We start from the raw sequence: 19,889 nt of genomic DNA on the forward strand, positions 1-19,889 counted from the left end.
AACAGTTTACTTGAATTTAATTTTGCCAACCTTTGTGTGAAGTAGATACATAATTACAGAAAGTGTTTTATTTATATTTTTGCGATTCACTTGTAATGGTTTTATTTTTTCGTCGCTGTTGTTTTTAAGCACAATCTTCAGGTGATTTCACAAATGTTGAAGTGCTAAACTACAGGAAAATCATACGTAAAGTAAAATAAAAAAAAATGTTGGTACCATTATATAAGGCTCATAAAACGTGGTTTCCAAATATTATATGGAATATGTTTCATTGCGAAAATTATAACCAGGATTAAATCAATGATGGCGTCGTCGACAGATCAAATGTGTGTTTGTATTAGATTGTAGTATTATAATACTCATATATTTAGCACATTATACTAAGAAAACAGTTGTAATCTTTATCAGTATAGGTAGATATTAGTACTTCATAGTAATTTGTGATTGTAAAAGTACTGTATAAACATCAAGTACTATTACCTAAGAGATTACCTTAAGTTATTAATAACCATCGTTACAACTGTATAAACACCCGGTGTTAAGCACTTGTGGTCTAGGGGTTGCCGGCTCGGTAGCTCAGCGTGTTCGATCAGTGTGAGGCTGTCCTCTGTAACAAATAAATTGAGTGAAATAATCAACGATGAACTTGAAGGGGTATCCCGTGACTTCCGCCTAGACAAAATGACGAGAACAATGACGTCCTTGATCAGTAGTCAAAACGTCCTCAGTCCTGAGTTCGAACCGCACCATTGCTTAAATATTGAATAAAAATCTTAAGAAATGGCAGTGATGTAAGAAATTACCCTCCTTCAGCCAATTGCCATGTCAAAGAGGGCGAAGTAGCGGATAGAGTTTCAGGGCGCTCTCTTGCCCTTGGGTTGGTAAACTGCCCCTAAATGCGAAGAATCAGCAACTATCAACAGCATGGGGATGCATAAGGCAATGGAAACCACTGAATTTAAGACACGTTGTGTGTATCCACGTGAAATGTAGCCCGTAACTGAACAAGTATCATGATGATCTCTCAATTGGTAAAAGATTCCGTACGAGTCCCCCATTGGCATCTCCGTTATGGGATTGCAAGCGGAAGGTGAGCATGGGCAAAAGATTGAATAATCAACTAAAGGATAACGTTCTTCCAGTCGGAACATGGAACGTCAGGAGATTTAACGTGATAGGGAAGCTAGAAAATCAGAAAAAAAGAAATGCTAAGGCTCAATATACACTCCTGGAAATGGAAAAAAGAACACATTGACACCGGTGTGTCAGACCCACCATACTTGCTCCGGACACTGCGAGAGGGCTGTACAAGCAATGATCACACGCACGGCACAGCGGACACACCAGGAACCGCGGTGTTGGCCGTCGAATGGCGCTAGCTGAGCAGCATTTGTGCACCGCCGCCGTCAGTGTCAGCCAGTTTGCCGTGGCATACGGAGCTCCATCGCAGTCTTTAACACTGGTAGCATGCCGCGACAGCGTGGACGTGAACCGTATGTGCAGTTGACGGACTTTGAGCGAGGGCGTATAGTGGGCATGCGGGAGGCCGGGTGGACGTACCGCCGAATTGCTCAACACGTGGGGCGTGAGGTCTCCACAGTACATCGATGTTGTCGCCAGTGGTCGGCGGAAGGTGCACGTGCCCGTCGACCTGGGACCGGACCGCAGCGACGCACGGATGCACGCCAAGACCGTAGGATCCTACGCAGTGCCGTAGGGGACCGCACCGCCACTTCCCAGCAAATTAGGGACACTGTTGCTCCTGGGGTATCGGCGAGGACCATTCGCAACCGTCTCCATGAAGCTGGGCTACGGTCCCGCACACCGTTAGGCCGTCTTCCGCTCACGCCCCAACATCGTGCAGCCCGCCTCCAGTGGTGTCGCGACAGGCGTGAATGGAGGGACGAATCGAGACGTGTCGTCTTCAGCGATGAGAGTCGCTTCTGCCTTGGTGCCAATGATGGTCGTATGCGTGTTTGGCGCCGTGCAGGTGAGAGCCACAATCAGGACTGCATACGACCGAGGCACACAGGGCCAACACCCGGCATCATGGTGTGGGGAGCGATCTCCTACACTGGCCGTACACCACTGGTGATCGTCGAGGGGACACTGAATAGTGCACGGTACATCGAAACCGTCATCGAACCCATCGTTCTACCATTCCTAGACCGGCAAGGGAACTTGCTGTTCCAACAGGACAATGCACGTCCGCATGTATCCCGTGCCACCCAACGTGCTCTAGAAGGTGTGAGTCAACTACCATGGCCAGCAAGATCTCCGTATCTGTCCCCCATTGAGCATGTTTGGGACTGGATGAAGCGTCGTCTCACGCGGTCTGCACGTCCAGCACGAACGCTGGTCCAACTGAGGCGCCAGGTGGAAATGGCATGGCAAGCTGTTCCACGGGACTACATCCAGCATCTCTACGATCGTCTCCATGGGAGAATAGCAGCCTGCATTGCTGCGAAAGGTGGATATACACTGTACTAGTGCCGACATTGTGCATGCTCTGTTGCCTGTGTCTATGTGCCTGTGGTTCTGTCAGTGTGATCATGTGATGTATCTGACCCCAGGAATGTGTCAATAAAGTTTCCCCTTCCTGGGACAATGAATTCACGGTGTTCTTATTTCAATTTCCAGGAGTGTAGATAGAGTGGAGATCAGTGAAGTGAACGGAGTAATATCAACAGCAGCAGGAAATGAGAAATGGGAGTATGATTCGTTATGATTAGGAAGATAGGACAGAGTGAGATACTGTGACCAGATCGTTCATAGGACTGTTCTCATCAGAATCAACAGCAAACCAACACCGACAACAATAGGTTGGGTTCCCGACATCGAAGTCAGAGGGTAAACAGATAGAAAAAGCATATGAGGATATTGAACGGGTAATAAATTACGAAAAGGGAGCTGAAAATCTAATGGTCATGGGGGATAGGATTGCGGTTGTAGGAGAAAAGCAGAAGAAGTAGTTACGGCAGATATTGGGCTTGGTAGTAAGAATGAAAGAGGAGAAAGACTAACTGAGCTCTGCAATAAATTTCAGGTAGTAACATGGAATATTCTGTTCGGGAAACAGAAGATTTCATAGCCCTGTTACAAGACCTCTTTCACACTCAGTGAGGTGTTGATAACGGCGTATTTGTTGCCTCGGGAATTTGGTTTAGAAACGCATTTAGCATCTATTGATTTTGAGAAATCCTCTGATAAGTGAAAAAGACCCCTTTTATGGATTATATTGAAAATATTAATATTGTAAAGAGTCTATACGTAAATAGAAAAATAATTGTAAGTTCCGGCATCAAAATGTCAGATGAAATAAATCTTGGTATCCGACAAGGGTGCAGTCTGTCACCCACTTTAATTAATTTATTTATTGACAATATACATATTAAGTAGAAAGAATAAATAAAGACAGGAATTAAAACAAGATCAAGCTTGCCATTAAACTGTTATATGCTGATGACCAGATAATTATACAGGAGACAGAAGGTAATTTTCAAGGAGCAGTGTATAGATTGAGACAAAATATAGTAGTTTACAACTTCACTATATCTGAAAATAGGACAAAGAAAATGGCTTTCATAGGAAAGAATCCAGTCAGATCGAAAATAGTAATAACTGAGAAAATTTCAGAAAAAGCACACAATTACTTAGGGTATGTATTAGTTTCCATTGTGACAAAGATACTGAGAAGGAGGTTAATAAATATAAAGATATCTGCGGAACAATTAGTGGAACTTTGGGAAGAAAAACAAGAAAAGAAACACAAATGAAATTCTGTTCAGTTATGGCACTCTTGTATATGGTTCTGAATTATGGAAAACACCAAAAAAAGGAAAACCACTCACAGAAGCAGATGAGATTAAATTCATGAGGTATGTAAGAGGCTGTAATAAAATAGGTAAAATAAGAAATGAAACAGTAAGAACATATTTAGAAATCATTCCAGTTAATGACAAGATACGAGAGGATAGAATGAAAGGGAAGGATTTTGTTGGTGGAATGACAGAAAATAGATTTCCAAAAAAAGATATTGAGTTATACACCTCTAGAAAGAGAGAATTAGGCAGTCCTCGTAAGAGACGGATGGGTAGATGATAGAGGCCAGAACGGTTGATTACAACACCTAATCCTTGGAAGGGGATGATAATGATAATGATGATGATAATGAAGAAAGGCATTGTACATCTGGTCTCTGGGTCCAGTCTCAAAGGTAACTAAAACTCACGACCGTTACAGCGAGTATCTAAGGTAAACCTGATTTGCATCCTTATGCGACTAAGGCGAAATTTCAATAGACATCATGTTTCAGATGGAGAAACACGCCAACTAACACGGTTTATATCGCACAACTCCTTCTTGGTGTTGCGATTTTTTTTCGGCATTGTATAGTGTAAAGCACAAGTTCGTGCAGTTACCCATCCTAAGTTGCGGGCTCACCACCTGGTTTCCGTTATTGGAGACTGACGTCCCATTACGTAGTTTGTATGTAAGAAAGGATCAGGTTTGAACCCTGTCACGTGACTGCGTGGCGCGCGTGTTTCAGTTCTGGGCGGCGTACGTGCCTTGCGAGTCGCAGCAGCTGAACGCGGTGCAGCTGACGCTGGAGCAGATCGACCTGATCCGCCGCTTCATCGACAAGTACCCTGGGCAGCTCGCCTTCGCCGCCTCCGCAGACGGTCAGTAATCACCGCCAGCATGAGCGCTGCCGCTGAGGTCGCGATAAAGCCACCTCCAGGCATGCGGGCTTCATACATGGTAAAACCTAGCTACCTGTGTCAATTCTTAACGTCTTGACGACCACAGACCTTCTTTCAGTAATCACTACCAGCATAAGATCGCTGTCACAAGTGTCGCATTAAGACTATAAATAGGGATGCGGGCGCGTTTGAGTTGATACATATTAATGCTAGTAAACTTCCTCTGTGAAAGCTCAACTCATTGATGACCTTCTTTCATTTCCTGTCTTTCACAAGGGAAATTAGTTCCAGGACAAGAGGTTCCAAGAAGTAGAAAACTCAGTTGTGGGGAAGGCGGATAGTCGTCTTCGGTTCATTGGTAGAATTTTGGGAAGATGTGGTTCATCTGCAAAGGAAACCGCTTATAAAACACTAATACAACCTATTCTTGAGTACTACTCGAGCGTTTGGGATCGCTATCAGGTCGGATTGAGGGAGGACATAGAAGCAATTCAGAGGCGGGCTGCTAGATTTGTTACTGGTAGGTTTGATCATCACGCGAGTGCTACGGAAATGCTTCAGGAACTCGGGTGAGACTCTCTAGAGGAAAGGAGGCGTTCTTTTCGTGAATCGCTACTGATGAAATTTAGAGAACCAGCATTTGAGGCTGACTGCAGTACAATTTTACTGCCACCAACTTACATTTCGCGGAAAGTCCTCAAAGATAAGAGCGATTAGGGCTCGTACAGAGGCGTATAGGCAGTCATTTTTCCCTCGTTCTGTTTGGGAGTAGGACAGGGAGAGAAGGTGCTAGTTGTGGTACGAGGTACACTCCGCCACGCACCATATGGTGGATTGCAGAGTATGTATGTAGATGTAGATGCAGAAGGCTCCTTTGAGATACCCCACCAATCCAAAAAGTTTCAAGAGTGGATTAATGAAAAAGAGATAAACAGTAAGATGATAGTTTTAATTCGTCAGGTGTTCTATATACTCTCCCACCACTTGAATGCAACATAACGTTGTACGAGGTACCCTCCGCCACGCACCGTATGGTGGATTGTGGTGTAGGAGACCCCACCAATCCAAAAAGTTTCAAGAGTGGATTAATGAAAAAGAGATAAACGCCAAGATGATAGTTTTAATTCGTCAGGTGTTCTATATACTCTCCCACCACATGAATACAACATAACGTTCGTACAAACAAGCGAAATCCTTCTGTGGGATGTTATTCAACTCAAGTGCTACTTTTTTTCTCTTTATTTGAGGCTTGTATCGATGGCACCAGGTCTTGCCACCAGTGATGCTTTTTCCTCTCAAGAATTGTCCATCATTTGCATGTCACGTAGGCTTCCACTTATCTATTTTTGTTGTTTTGGAGTACAGGTGTGCGGGATAAACTTTTCACACATTTTTTCTTCTTCAAAACGTTTTGGACAATGTCTTGGACACGTCATTCAGAAATGCTATTCTACTACTATTTGTGACACAACAAAGTGACCTAGCGAGGTGGCGCAGTGGTGGTACACTGGACTCGCATTCGGGAGGACGACGGTTCAAACCCGCGTCCGACCATCAAGACTTAGAGTTTCCGTGATTTCCCTGAATCGCTTGAGGCAAATGCCGGGATTGTTCCTTTGAAAGGGCACTGCCGATTTACTTCCCCATCCTTCCCTAATCCGAGCTTGTGTTCCGTCTCTAATGACCTGGTTGTCGTCGGGACGTTAAACACTAATCTCCCGCCACAGCAACGTCGACACCCTGCGACCGCACATCCACTACTGAACAGCACCAACTCACAACTGAGTGGTTGAATTCACATCAGTCGTTTACAGTTGTTAGCTTATGTTCCCATACTCATTTCTGCTCTGATGTCGCTTATGCGCTATGAATGAAATCAGTAAAGAAATTTTTGGACGGACGGTATGTGTCAGCCTCCATTCTGAGTGTGCGTGTTAACTGAACATTGCACTGACTGAGCACGATAACAATGTAGGAGAGGTGTTTCTTTCCTGAAAGCGATCTTATCGCTGTGCGGCCATCCACCCCACAGAGGATCAAATCTCACATATACAATGGTGCGCAAAACTAAAGGACGAAAGTAACTCTCACATGATGTGCCACTGCCAAGTAAAATAGTTCGATGGAACTTGGACCATACATAGAAAGATGTGCTATTGCATAGTACAGTACACAGCAGTTCAGAAGATAAGAAAGAAATACGAGACGAACAGAAATTACTTTTACTCAGAGACGATAATTACATTTAAGTTAGCGTGATTTATAACGTTCCCCTGGACATTACAACAGGAAAGACGAGGTTCTTAATAGTGTGTATAATCACGACGGACTGCAACGCTTGCTGTGAAACGTGCTCCCGTGCTGGTCCAACGTTGACAATGAGTTACTGTGGTCGGGCGTTGCATTGCTCCACCAGTGCCGTGACATCTGCTGGATGGTCGTTGGTGCATGTGCTGCAAAACATCTTCAAAACGCACCCCACACGTGCTCAATGGGGTTTAAGTCGGAGGAACGGACTGGCGAGTCCATTCGTCGAATATCTTCCACCTTTGCTGTTCGATGCGGTCGCGCACTGTCATCCACAAAAATGAAGGCTGGGCGGAATGCATCCATGAATAGACGCACATAGGGAGGGAGTACAATGTCATAATGTTGACCTGTGAGTGTAGAGTGTTCAGAGATTATGAGTACAATAAGACCGTGCAAATACGTTTCCCCTCATCATATCACCTGGACCGTCAAAACGATCATGTTCGACAAACCTGGACGTGCCGTCAGATGGCGAGTTGTGGGAAAACGTAATGTGCCCAGGAACATTGCAGAACATGATCGTATGAAATCTGAAATTCAGATTATGATTTACTAAATATGCTCTATTACTTTTGGAATGCATTAGATAGTCAAAAGTTTTTGGACAACATCATACAAGCAGTGAAGGGGATTACAAATTATTGACATACCTCCTTAAACACACCTTTCATATACAGGGTTGTAAAATAACGTATTTTAGCGCCCGTGGGAAAGTGTGCTAAACGGATGTATTGTACGCCACATTATATGAGAAACTTTGCTGCTCATTCTTTGGAAATACCAATCTCCACATGAACCTGTAAACTCAAAATTTTTCTCATTTCAGAAATGTTGCTGAGACAGATTTCTCGTTGCTCGAACAGTCCACAGGTATACTGCCGGTTCATAGTGTCCAACGGGCACACTGTTTCAGCGCACCTGCCGAGGCAACATGTCTGATCACCGAAATATTGTGCCCGTTGGACACTATGAACCGGCAGTATACCCGTGGACTGTTCGAGCAACAAATACGCCGGGAGAAAATGAAAAATCTCAGATATCTCGTTGATAAAATTTTTGGATTATTTTCTGGCAGCACACTGCCTTGATATTTTTCTTAGCTTCTTTAACCCTACTATACTTCACAAGTAATAAATAAACATACAAGTTGTGAAATATGTCACTCAGTGTGGTTATTAATGGTATTAGCCTCTTCTGTGACCAATTTTTTTGTCTATCGCCTAAACTACTCCTGATTGTCATTAATTGTTCAGTCTTGTAAATTTACTTTTCATTAATCAGATGTAGTGTTTCGCCTCTCATAACTTTCAAAATTAGCCACTATGAAGGGACACTGGATACTTCTCAAATGAAATTAGGTTTCAAGCTATGTATAAAATGTTTACTTACAGTTTTCTTCATATGTCGAAGGCAATTTCGATATTGCTTGAAAGTATTCTCTGCGGTCGTTAGTTCTACGATTTATTTAAATAAATTAGTGGAATTTACAATTATTGAGCAACTACACAGGCAACATTACCAAACAGAAACAAGTCCAATTATAAAAACACATTTAGTGATAGAGCTCTAATGCTCAGTACTTTTGATCAAGAACCTTGCTTAGATAGCGAGAGAATTAAAACACTTCTTCTATGAAGGGATTAGTTATTTCTGTGAAGTAATGTTATCAGTTAATTGTAACATTATCAGTGTACTGCATTTATATGCTAAAAATTACAAAAGGTGCTGATATGAGCGGATAGAACTTACCAGAGTGTCTTCTTGTAAGACAGGAGAATAGAAGTGGGAAGAATGCAGTGCATTTAGCGCTTATATAATAAAGACCACTAATACTTAATACATGGATGTAGTTGCAATGTCACTGGTAAACGTATAAGATATGCAGTTGTTGTGCTAAATTGCTTGTACAAAAGATATTCTTGATTTATGTTTTTCTTGAAGTCTATTACATGTCTAATTCCATGAAGACTTTATTCCAATCTCCTATTTTTTATATTTCTCTTTTAATTTACGTCTTCTTTTTATACTGTATTGTTTATTATTGGAGTCATTTCTGTAATATGGAGATATAACATGATCCTTTGCTCTTTTGATATTCTATAAGGACTTCATTGTATTACAAAGAAACTGGACCCTTCAGAACATGAAGATTTCTTGTATTTATTTGATGTCACTCTTAATTGATTTGAAAGGAAATTTTGCTCCAGATAATGACTAAAATATACCATGAAGTATATGTCTAGTTTATGATAAACTACAATCTACTATACTATTGTAAAATTATTTTGTCTTTGAAGAAGTGCTGGTATAACAGCAAAAACTCAGTAGGCTCGTTGCCACATCTGAAAGATACCTTCATAACACCTCATTGAAGTTGAACATAACTTGAGAACATTACATTCTAGACTGCCTATGTAATGATTTACATTGCATGATAAGTAGTATAGTTACATTTAAAATTAATTAAAAGTATTTGTTCATGACAAATTCTATTTCACATGTTATATTTTGTACAGAAATTTGTATCACACATGATTAGGACTCCTAAGAATCCTCACGTGACTCTTTTCTGACATTTATGAGGATACCTTCAATTTTGTTTTCGAAATATGTAGGTGGAGTTATAGGATATTTCATAAAGGCTGAGCTGAGTGCCCATCGAATGCTTCATTTTTGTTGTGATTACAAACAAAATGTTGTCAAAATTATGTCTTGTCGATATAGCAACCTCAAATTAATCAGCTGTGATATTAACTTTAAGGATATGAGAAAATAAGTTAAAAACAATCAGCATTCCTAGCAGCAGCTATGAATGACTGCTGAAATAGCCATGATACAATCATGGTGCAATGTAGTTGGAGTACAACAGTCATATTCAGTGACTGCTGGAGGCAAGACTGATTCTTTGCATTTTAATTCCACCTCTGACCTCTCTTTTAAGTGCACTATACTGAAACAATCGAGTAGCTGCCACTATTAAATGGCTTGCATCCATATTTATCAACATCTTGACAAAAAATACAAGATGGAGATTCGACATTTCTTATATATAAGTCTGAATACTTGTAAATTTGGTTTCACTTGTCGTCTATTTGTTGTCAGTTACTCCTTGCTCTCAATTTTGCACATTTTTGTCTGAAGGGATGATATTTCAGCTTGCAGAAATAATTCCAGGGTTATGCATGGTTATGCATTTCAAATAAATTGAACACAGTTTTGATTTCTATGTTGTACATTTTAATCAACATTTTCAATACTGTTTTTCTCAAATTACATCCAGTCATGAGGACAAACTTACAGTCCATGTATGCTACTCAGAATTCCCACCAAAAAATATACTTCAAAAATATTACAGTAAAGATATTCCTGTGGTTTCACCATTAAAATTTTAATGGGAAAACTTCACTTACAACAAATTTTTAATTCATTATTTCAAGACATTTGCATGTTAGTACTATTACTACTACAAACAATAATAGCTGGAAATGTCACAATTTACACAATGTAAAATATGCATGGCAATTTTCATCCAGTGTGACATGAGTGCTAACAGTCTTTTTACACATGTTTTAATAAACAATGGCAGTACGATTTTCAATCATTCATTGGAGAATGACAAGCCATTCTGTAAAAGCTTCAAAGGTGCTATTAATGTTGTGAACAATACAAATAATCTGTGGATGTAAGATAGTGGATCTAGGTCTCTGAGACAAGTTTATGTTTTCGGTAATGCCTACCTACAATAACTATACAGTTTTCACCAGTGTGAGCAAAGGATAGCATTTCTTTCCACTGTCAATGACAAACAAATATCACAGCTATCTTTGAAGAAAACAAAGGCACTGCTGGCATCTAAAAGCTTACAAGGTACATTGTCCTACAGTACTGCAATAGGTATTAACGTCCTAAAAGCTACCAGTGATGAAATTGTATTCCATTAGCAATCAGTTATTTCAAAAGAATATTTAATCACTTGTAAGTAGAGAAAGATGACAACTAAATAAACTGTAAATTTTACAGCTCACAACAGATAAATTTTTTTTAAAAAAATATGTCTAGGTTGTGGACCCATGTACAAACAAAATGTATCAAATTTTTTCAGCAGGAAAATTATTCATATACAGACTACCTATAGCTTTTCATTATTCAGAAATGTAATCTTTATGTTAGCAATATTTCATCTGCAAATAGCAAATCCTCATATGTGTGGGGTTGCTCTAAATGAAACTCAGATTTGTTGTTTGATGCAGCAGGAACTTGACAAGTGATGTAACTATGATTAATGCTGCTCTACAGAGCACAATGATATTTTAGCTACTTGTATTTACCACCGCTCTGAAAATCATTGGCTTATCTTTATGCATTCCTAAAAGAATCAAACATGCTTTACTTGGTGACATTGAGAAGTTAAAACAATTTGTGCTCAAAACAGCTCGGTGTCATGACGGAATTGAACATAACAGATACAAAATGAGTGGAGATGGAAGCACTGTTGTAGAAAACTGCGACGATCATTGATGGTCAAGTAAATCGAGAGTTTTTAGTGTCTGTAAACTGCATGTTATGCGGCAGTCCTCTTCAATTACTTTATTTCTCAGCACAGCTGATCTAGAAAGGAACACTGTACAAACCATGGCAGAGTGTGAATAAAGGGGAAAATCATTAATCAGCCTCAGGACTAGTGTTTCTGAAAGTTTTAGGACTATATATAAGAAGCATTCTATGAATTATTGGCGGCATTCACACCAAGTATATAAATAAATAAGCAAAAATAAAACGAAATTACCGATAAATAAAGACATCTTTTATATAATGACATGTCCAGTTTCTTCTTTCTTTTGGCAAGCTTGTCCGTAACCTCCAACGCCGTAGTATATACTAAACGACGAATGGACGAGGGGACTAATTCATTTAATCTTATCTGGAAAGATAAAATACATTTAAAAATTTAATTTAACTGATACATCAGCACACATAATTTATTTTTAGAACTTGTAAATATTACTGGATGACAATCTAATAACTTTTATATGACTTACCGTGAGACAATAAACATCCTGTGTTCGTATGTTTTCCCGGCGGATAGGCTACCTGGAAGTGTTCCGGACATGCAGCCGGATAGATTGATCGTTGGAGAACGAGTTTTCGACGGTGTAACGGTGCCACCATCGTAGTTTACTCCCGCTGATATCAGTCGGAAAGAGTAACGTGATGATCGCGTTACAGCGTCAAAAATTCATCTACAACTATCCGGGTGCATGCCTAGAAGACTACAAAGCAATAAACGTCCCGTTCAACTTTACAGGACTGTCTTGATTCTCTTCAAAGCGAAGAATAATCTCTCTGCTGTGACTATAGTTACAAGAAGTGTGTCCAGTGTCTTCAGAACCTTGTAGATATTTGGATGGACGTATGTTCCGCGTAACTGCAGTGCTTCCAAAACAGATGAAGGCTGGAATCTTCCTTCGCATATTTCTTTCTCCATAAATGCAACCCAACAAGAACATCGTCAACTCGCTTTCCGTATCTTTAACGTAGAATTAAATTTAAGCCTTGAAATCTCCACATTCTACGCTATTTAAGAGTACTTCACTGGATGAAATCGGTAACAACGAAGAAAATTCAGACAGCACTTTCTTATGTTCTGTATGTGGTGTCACCGCCAAACACCACACTTGCTAGGTGGTAGCCTTTAAATCGGCCGCGTGCCGCCACTATCAGTGATTGCAGACCGAGCGCCGCCACACGGCAGGTCTAGAGAGACTTCCTAGCACTCGCCCCAGTTGTACAGCCGACTTTGCTAGCGATGGTTCACTGCCTACTTACGTTTCCATTTGCCGAGACGATAGTTTAGCATAGCCTTCAGGTACGTCATTTGCTACGACCTAGCAAGGCGCCATACTCAGTTACTATTGATATTGTGAATCATGTACCGTCAAGAGCGACGTTCATCATTAATGGATTTAAGTTAAGTATTCCACCAGCTACGTCCGTTTTTCTAAATTCTAATTTCCTTGTCATGTTACAGACCTCACGTCAGCCTGCGTGAGCTAAAACGCGTGCATTTCGGCCTCCTTTAGTAAAACGGTGTTGGCTCTCCTGCCAACCACAACACTGTATACTTTAACTTTAGCTGCATTATGAGACAGTCTAAAAATGATATAACGACCACCCCTCTGTAGTACTCAACAGCATCATGCATGAAATAGTTCGGTCTGTAATTTTGGACCTTAAGCACCTGGGAACCGAGACTGAGCTGTCTAACTGTTTAAAAATTTCAGGTATCCTCTCAGAAACATTTCCGAAAGTTCTTACAGCACCAGACCTCAAAATTTCCAGTTCTTTTCTAGTGTCTTCAGCTACTTTCATGGCTTCTCTCATACACAGTGTTGGATTATGTCCGCTCTTAAAGTGCTGTTCCCCAGACTACTGTCTTTTGGAGCATTGCCCTTTTCTTTATTGCATTTGAAAGACCACTAGAAACTATTTATGATTTATTTTAATGGTAACCCCTAATCATAATAATGAATGCATGATACAGCTGTTAAATTTATGGTCAGCTAAGTTTAACATGACTAAATTAACACAATTATTTAATAACACTTCAATCTCCAAAATACAAATAACAAAACTTACTGTAAAATATCACTTCACATGATATGGAATTACAGACATAATAACATTGTTCGATGTTGCCAAGTAAGTCATTGTGAGTGTTCATGGTGCAAAATTCAATCTCATATTCGTTGTACCTAATAATCTAGAGTGAAGGCGCTGAGGGAAGGGGGGGCGGGTGGAAGGGGGTGAATCCTTTTCTATACTCTCATATCTACTATCTACGGCACTGTCCCGTAATCTTTGGTAAATGACTAAATGACTAAGAGATAAGCCACACTTTGAGAAGCTACACTGAATTGAATTTTTCCTGCTGCTCTAGAATGGATCAGTGGTTAGTTTAAACAAACATTATTCACATTTCATACAATACACGTCAAATTGTTATAACAATTTTACAGTATTTACATAAATACACAATCACATAAGCTTCACACTGTACATGAAATATCATCCAATCAAATATTTTACGTGTGGTATACCTGTGTTTCCCTAATGAGAAAGGAAATGATATCTGCTAGTACTGATTGGTGTTCGGAAAATTCTAAGATAAATTTTAATTGGGATAACTACAGCTACATAACAACAAAATCAAACTGAAAACATTTTCCGAATCACTAGGGAAAAGAATATGAAGATCCATATAGAACAGTGAGGACTGTATCTATTGTTTTTATTTCCCACTTCTTTAAGCTTCTTTTACAAATTAATAAAGTCAACATTAAAAAGTGATCTTGAAATTCCATATTACAATGATATGATGGAAGATTTAAGCAAATAAATTAATCATAGTTTAAAGATTGGATGAAATACATATATTTATACTGTTTCATTTACACCGTTTACACAGTTTTCAAACAGATTTTTTATGGCATCTATATTAAAATTAAATTTTAGCCAAAGACTGAAGATCAGCATTTACATCCACATCTGTACTACGCAAGCCACCTTACCGTACGTGGCAGAGGGAACTTTGCGTACCAGTGTCACTTCTCTTTTTGCTGTTCCAATCGCATAAGGTTCGCAAGAAAAATGGCTGCTGGTAAGGATCCGCATGGGTTCGAATCTCTCTGATTTTATTCTGATGCTCTTTTCGCGGGATATACGTACGAGGAAGCAATATAAGTGTTGACACCTCTAGGAGAGGACTCTCTAGAATCTTTAACAGTATACCATATCGTGATGCACAATTAAGTTGAGAAAATAAAGTTGATATGGTGCTGCAATTAACAAAATTTCTTGATCAACAGCGATTGCATACATATTGTTATTACTTTTTAGCTTGTATGTTTGCAACCGCAAAAAGAAACCAACCCTGTATCGGTAAAACATCTTCTTACAGTTATAACTACAGTAATGATTTGATAATATTATCCATTGTTTATCTACGTATTATTAGATTAGTATTTCAAGCAATCCAAGAACATCAAGATTAAAACTGAATGTTAACGATTAGGTATTTCAGGAAGACAATCAGAGGAACGGAAGGGAACATACAATGTACAAGGGTTGTAACTGAAATAGCGGCAACTATTTATTCACAACCGATACAAAAGAGTTACATGTTTGCACCTGTTACTGTCCTTCAAAGTAGTCACCAGCGTTGTGTAGAACTCGTTTCCCGCGAAGTGGAATGCGTAGTATACCGTTAGCAGGGCCTGTTCTGTTGGTGGTGCGAATGGAGCGGTCTACTGCTTGTCGAATCTCTGGAATAGTTCTGAAGCGAATGCCACGAAGTGGTTCCTTCACCTTCGGAATCAAATCACGAGGACGTAAGTCCGGGGAGTATGGTGGATGGTACAGTACTTCCCGGTCCCATCGACCGAACAGAGCAGCCACAGCTTGCGCTGTATGCGCCCGCGCATTGTCGTGCAAAATGATGGGTGGGTTGCACAGAAAGTGTCGCCGCTTCTTTCGCAAAGCTGGTCGCAGGTGATGCTCCAAAAACGAACAGTAAAACTCTGCATTGACGGTCTGCCGTGGAGGAACGTAATGCGTTAAGATAACACCATCACAGTCGTACACGAGAATCACAATAACTTTCACTATACTGGGGCTCTGACGCATTTTCGACCTTCGCGGCGAGCCATAACGACGCCATTCGTTGGATTGTCGTTTCAGTTTTGGCTCGTACAATGTGGCCCATGTCTCATCCAGTGTTGTGATACGGCGTACGAAAGCCTGTCCTTCGCGGTCATAGCGCTCCAAGTGCGTCTGAGCAGCGTCGCAACGCATCGATTTCTGCAGTTGCGTCAAGTCATGTGGGACCCATCGTGATGCAATTTTTCGCGTGCCCATGCGTGCCTTCAGGATGCGAAGCACAGTCGTATGCGCTAATCCGGTTTCGTGGGCGAGCTCACGAATCGTATGGCGTCGATCACTGTCCACTAACGCGGCAACAGCATGCACTTCTTCTTCAGAGACGCTAGGACGACCTGCCCGATGCATGTCTGCCCCAGTTTGCCGACTTTCGTTGAAGGCTTTTACGACAGGCAGTAGACCGCCCCATTCGCACCGTCAACAGAACAAGCTCTGCTAACGGTATACTACGCCTTCCACATCGCTGGCAACGGGTTCTACACAACGCTGGTGACTACTTTGAAGGACAGTAACAGGTGCAAACATGTAACTGTTTTGTATCGGTTGTGAATAAATAGTTGCCACTATTTAAGTTACAACCCTCGTATCAAAGCATATATATCATACCCAGTCTCTCTATATTTTTCCATCCACAATGTATACTACGTAATACATATAGTTACTAGGTTCGAAGTTTCCAAAGTTCCGAGAATGGGAGCTACCGTTACAGGTGTTAGTGAGTTTGACATTGACAGCACTCACTGCATGTACGGTACTCTCACTTCTGCTTGAGTGATGGAAGAAAGAAGCGAATGGAGCAGAGGATTGGAACTAGTACCACCAAACATTCGCTCTGTAGCGATGGGAGAAGAGCTGAGGGAGAAATATCCAACTACATCTTCTTATGACAATAATGATGGGCAGCAAATGAATGTTAGTGAACTCTTAAATATTTTATGTAACCGAACATGAAATTACTTCATGAAGTAATAAACAGGTTTTATGTCTTCATCAAAAGCATTAGACTGAAGTTATTCAGAATTACACAAAAAGTCACATTCGATTTACACTGTCCAGGCACATTAGTGCGATTACGTGGCAAAAGCCTGGATAAGCATCTGCTGCACGGATGCTGCAAGGCGTGCAGGAAGAGAGTTACTGAGGTTCTGGAAGGCACCAACAGGGATCTGGAGCCATGCCGACTCCAGTGCTGTGGCCAGCTGCGCTAAACCTCTCGGTTGAGGCACCACAGCGCGAACAGCGCGATCGAGGTGGTCCCACAGATTCTTGATTGCGTTTAAATTCCCTGGGGTCTGGTAGCCAACAGAGTACGTTAGTTGATCCTGGTGCTCTTCGAACAACGCACGTACACTGCCAGTGGTGTGACACGTTGCATTGTTTGGCTGGTAGTCCGCAGCTCGTGGTCGTGCGGTAGCGTTCCCGCTTCATACGCACGCGTTCCCGGGTTCGATTCCCGGAGGGGTCAGGGATTTTCTCTGCCTCGTGATGACTGGGTGTTGTGTGATGTCCTTAGGTTAGTTAGGTTTAAGTAGTTCTAAGTTCTAGGGGACTGATAACCATAGATGTTAAGTCCCATAGTGCTCAGAGCCATTTTTTCTGGCTGGTAGATGCCATCGTGCTGAGGGAAAAAAAACTGCATGCAGGTGTGGAAACGGTCCCCACGGATAGATGCATAAACGTTCTGATCCATTGTGCCTTCCAGAATGACGAGATCACGCAGGGAATGCCACTAAAACATTCACCTGATCATAATGCTCCCTCCTCCGGCTTGGAGCCTTCCGACCATTGTTTCGGGCTGTCTCCTTCCAGTCCGATGGAGCATAAAACGTTATCCCTCTGAAAGGCGACCTGTCACCACTTAGCGGCGTCCAGTTGCGGTATTGGCGTGCAAATCCAGTCTTCGTCGCCCTATGAACAGCAGTCAGCACGGTTGCATGCACCAGGAGACACTGTTGGTAGCCTCTTGTTTCACCTGGACGGTCAATTTCTCAACTGCGGCACTTCTATTTGCCCGCGCCCATGTCTGCAAATGCCATTCACCGCTGTCATCAATGGCCCGTGATGAATAACAGTTCCCTTATCGCTGCTATCGGATAGCGCCATTTCGCTGTGCACGGCGGCACTCGAACAATTCACAAACTTAGCCATTCGGGAAATGCTTCCAGCCCTGTTCCGAGAGGCAATGAAAATTCACTTATGGACGCAAGATAAATCGCTCTGTTCCCCGTTACAACAGCAACTGCACTGTTTTCCGCGTCCTCCCGGTACGTTTTGTGTATTCTCCACCTCCTGTCTGTTAGTGGTTATTACATGTTGACGTCAAACACAGGCAGTGGCCACATCGATGTCGCTGGACCGTGTATAGAGTAATTACTTCGAGACAGAGAATTATTCTGCACTTTTTTTCCATAAGAGCAGTTCTCGGTAAGACACATTCAATGCCACATCCATTTCCTATGTTGCAAGCAATAATGACGAAAGAACGTATTCACAGTTTGAATTTTCTGTTGGCCTTGGGGTTTGTTGAATCACATAACACCCGGCGGTTTATGTTTATGTCGTGGGTGAAATATAAATTAATTACGTACTGAGATGTGAAGGATTTGTATGAAGTGCACTGGAACCCGAACCTATACAGATCGGGTTTAGCATTGTTCTGGCTACTCATGTGAAACCTGGAGCCTATTCCATATGCTGTTCCATATGCTGAGTGAGGGACAGGTCTGATACTTCTGCTTTATTCAGAGCGCATAAAGCCGATAGCCCACACTGCAAATAGTCATGAATGACATTAAAATACCGTAGATCACTATTATATACAAAGAAAGAGTAAAAGGTTGGATGCATAGAGTTATTGACCAGTACCGCCGACGTCTGTGTGTTGCAGAGCATATTCTGAACACAAACGTTATGACGTTTCTGGAGGAGAACTAGCTTGTCCTAAAAATCGGTGCAAAGAAAAACCACACGTGTAATTGATGACAGTCATGCATAACGTGACTAGCAAATGCTTGAAATGATCTAATGATTATGATGTGACCACTACAAGACAATAGAGCAGAGTGTTTCTAGGTAGCTCAACAGTTATAATGGTATGATTAAGCTAGTCACAGGTTTTGCAGTAAGGAAGTTAGTTGAAATGTGAAGAAATATTGAGAGCCAGAAATCGTGTGTGTGTTACACTCTGTTGCGCCATCCAGTGTTATGGTAACGTGGCGTAATGGCGTAATGGGGGCGGTAGATCGTCGAGGTAAGCAACACGAAGGAGTACGTTGTGTCACCGGCCAGCAGAAGACGTGACAAGAAGCAGCTCGCCGCACGCCCGGGCATCACAATGGTGGGCGGTAGTTAGGTCAGTTATGCCAGCCGAGCAACGCAAGGGTTAGAGGAACAGCAACCGTCAGCCGCAGAAAGCCGTATTTAAAGACCGGCAGACAGTAAACATTCTCCGTCGAGAGGCGTTGGAGTGACGCATAGCCTGTGTCAGTTAGAGCCGCCACCAGTTCGGAGTCGTTACTGCTATCGCAGTCATCGTAATAGTCACAGTCGTAATGCAGATCGTCGCAAAGGAGGCGCCGGAGTGACGCCGCCGCCCAAAGTACCGCCGGACGCCGTCAACAGCAGCCGCCTGTCATGGGAGTCATCGCTTGGGTCGCACTGTGGTAACGTACTGTCGCCATCATCCTGGGACGCAGCCACCGCAAACGCCGTGACAGGGTCGGGAGCCTGGCACCTTAGCCTGCCCCCCCCTCCCTCCCCCCTCCCGTCCTCACCACACCCAGCCACAAACAGAGACCCGGGACGCATGGTCCCAGCCGCCTCAGTACGATCCATCACGGCCGAAGTTCCTCTGTCGAAGCAACACCTCCTCGTTTGAATAAATCTTTGTCCCACTAGCCATTTCTTCAAATTGTGGAACAAATAGTAGTCCGAGGGAACCAGGTCTGGAGAATATGGGGGATGTGAAAGGAGTTGGAATCCTATTTTCATTAATTTTGCGACCACAACCGCTGAGTTGTGTGCTGGTGCGATATCGTGATGGAAAAGGACATTTTTGCGTTACAATCGCAGGCGTTTTTCTTGCACCTCGGTTTTCAAACGGTCCAATAACGATGAATAATATGCACCTGTAATAGTTTTAGCCTTTTACAGATAGTCGTT

General features: G+C 41.9%; 1 protein-coding gene across 1 annotated transcript in view; it reads left to right on the forward strand.

The window, feature by feature from the left end:
* The window catches only part of LOC126474590 (dipeptidase 1-like), a 353,541-nt gene that overhangs the window by 89,049 nt on the left and 244,603 nt on the right, over positions 1–19,889 (forward strand). The window contains exon 3 of the mRNA XM_050102064.1: positions 4,550–4,682. Within this exon, the coding sequence (XP_049958021.1) occupies positions 4,550–4,682 (133 nt within the window). The remainder of the gene's footprint in view (positions 1–4,549; positions 4,683–19,889) is intronic.

Source organism: Schistocerca serialis, chromosome 4 (assembly GCF_023864345.2).
Source record: "Schistocerca serialis cubense isolate TAMUIC-IGC-003099 chromosome 4, iqSchSeri2.2, whole genome shotgun sequence".
Taxonomy (NCBI): Eukaryota; Metazoa; Arthropoda; class Insecta; order Orthoptera; family Acrididae; genus Schistocerca; species Schistocerca serialis.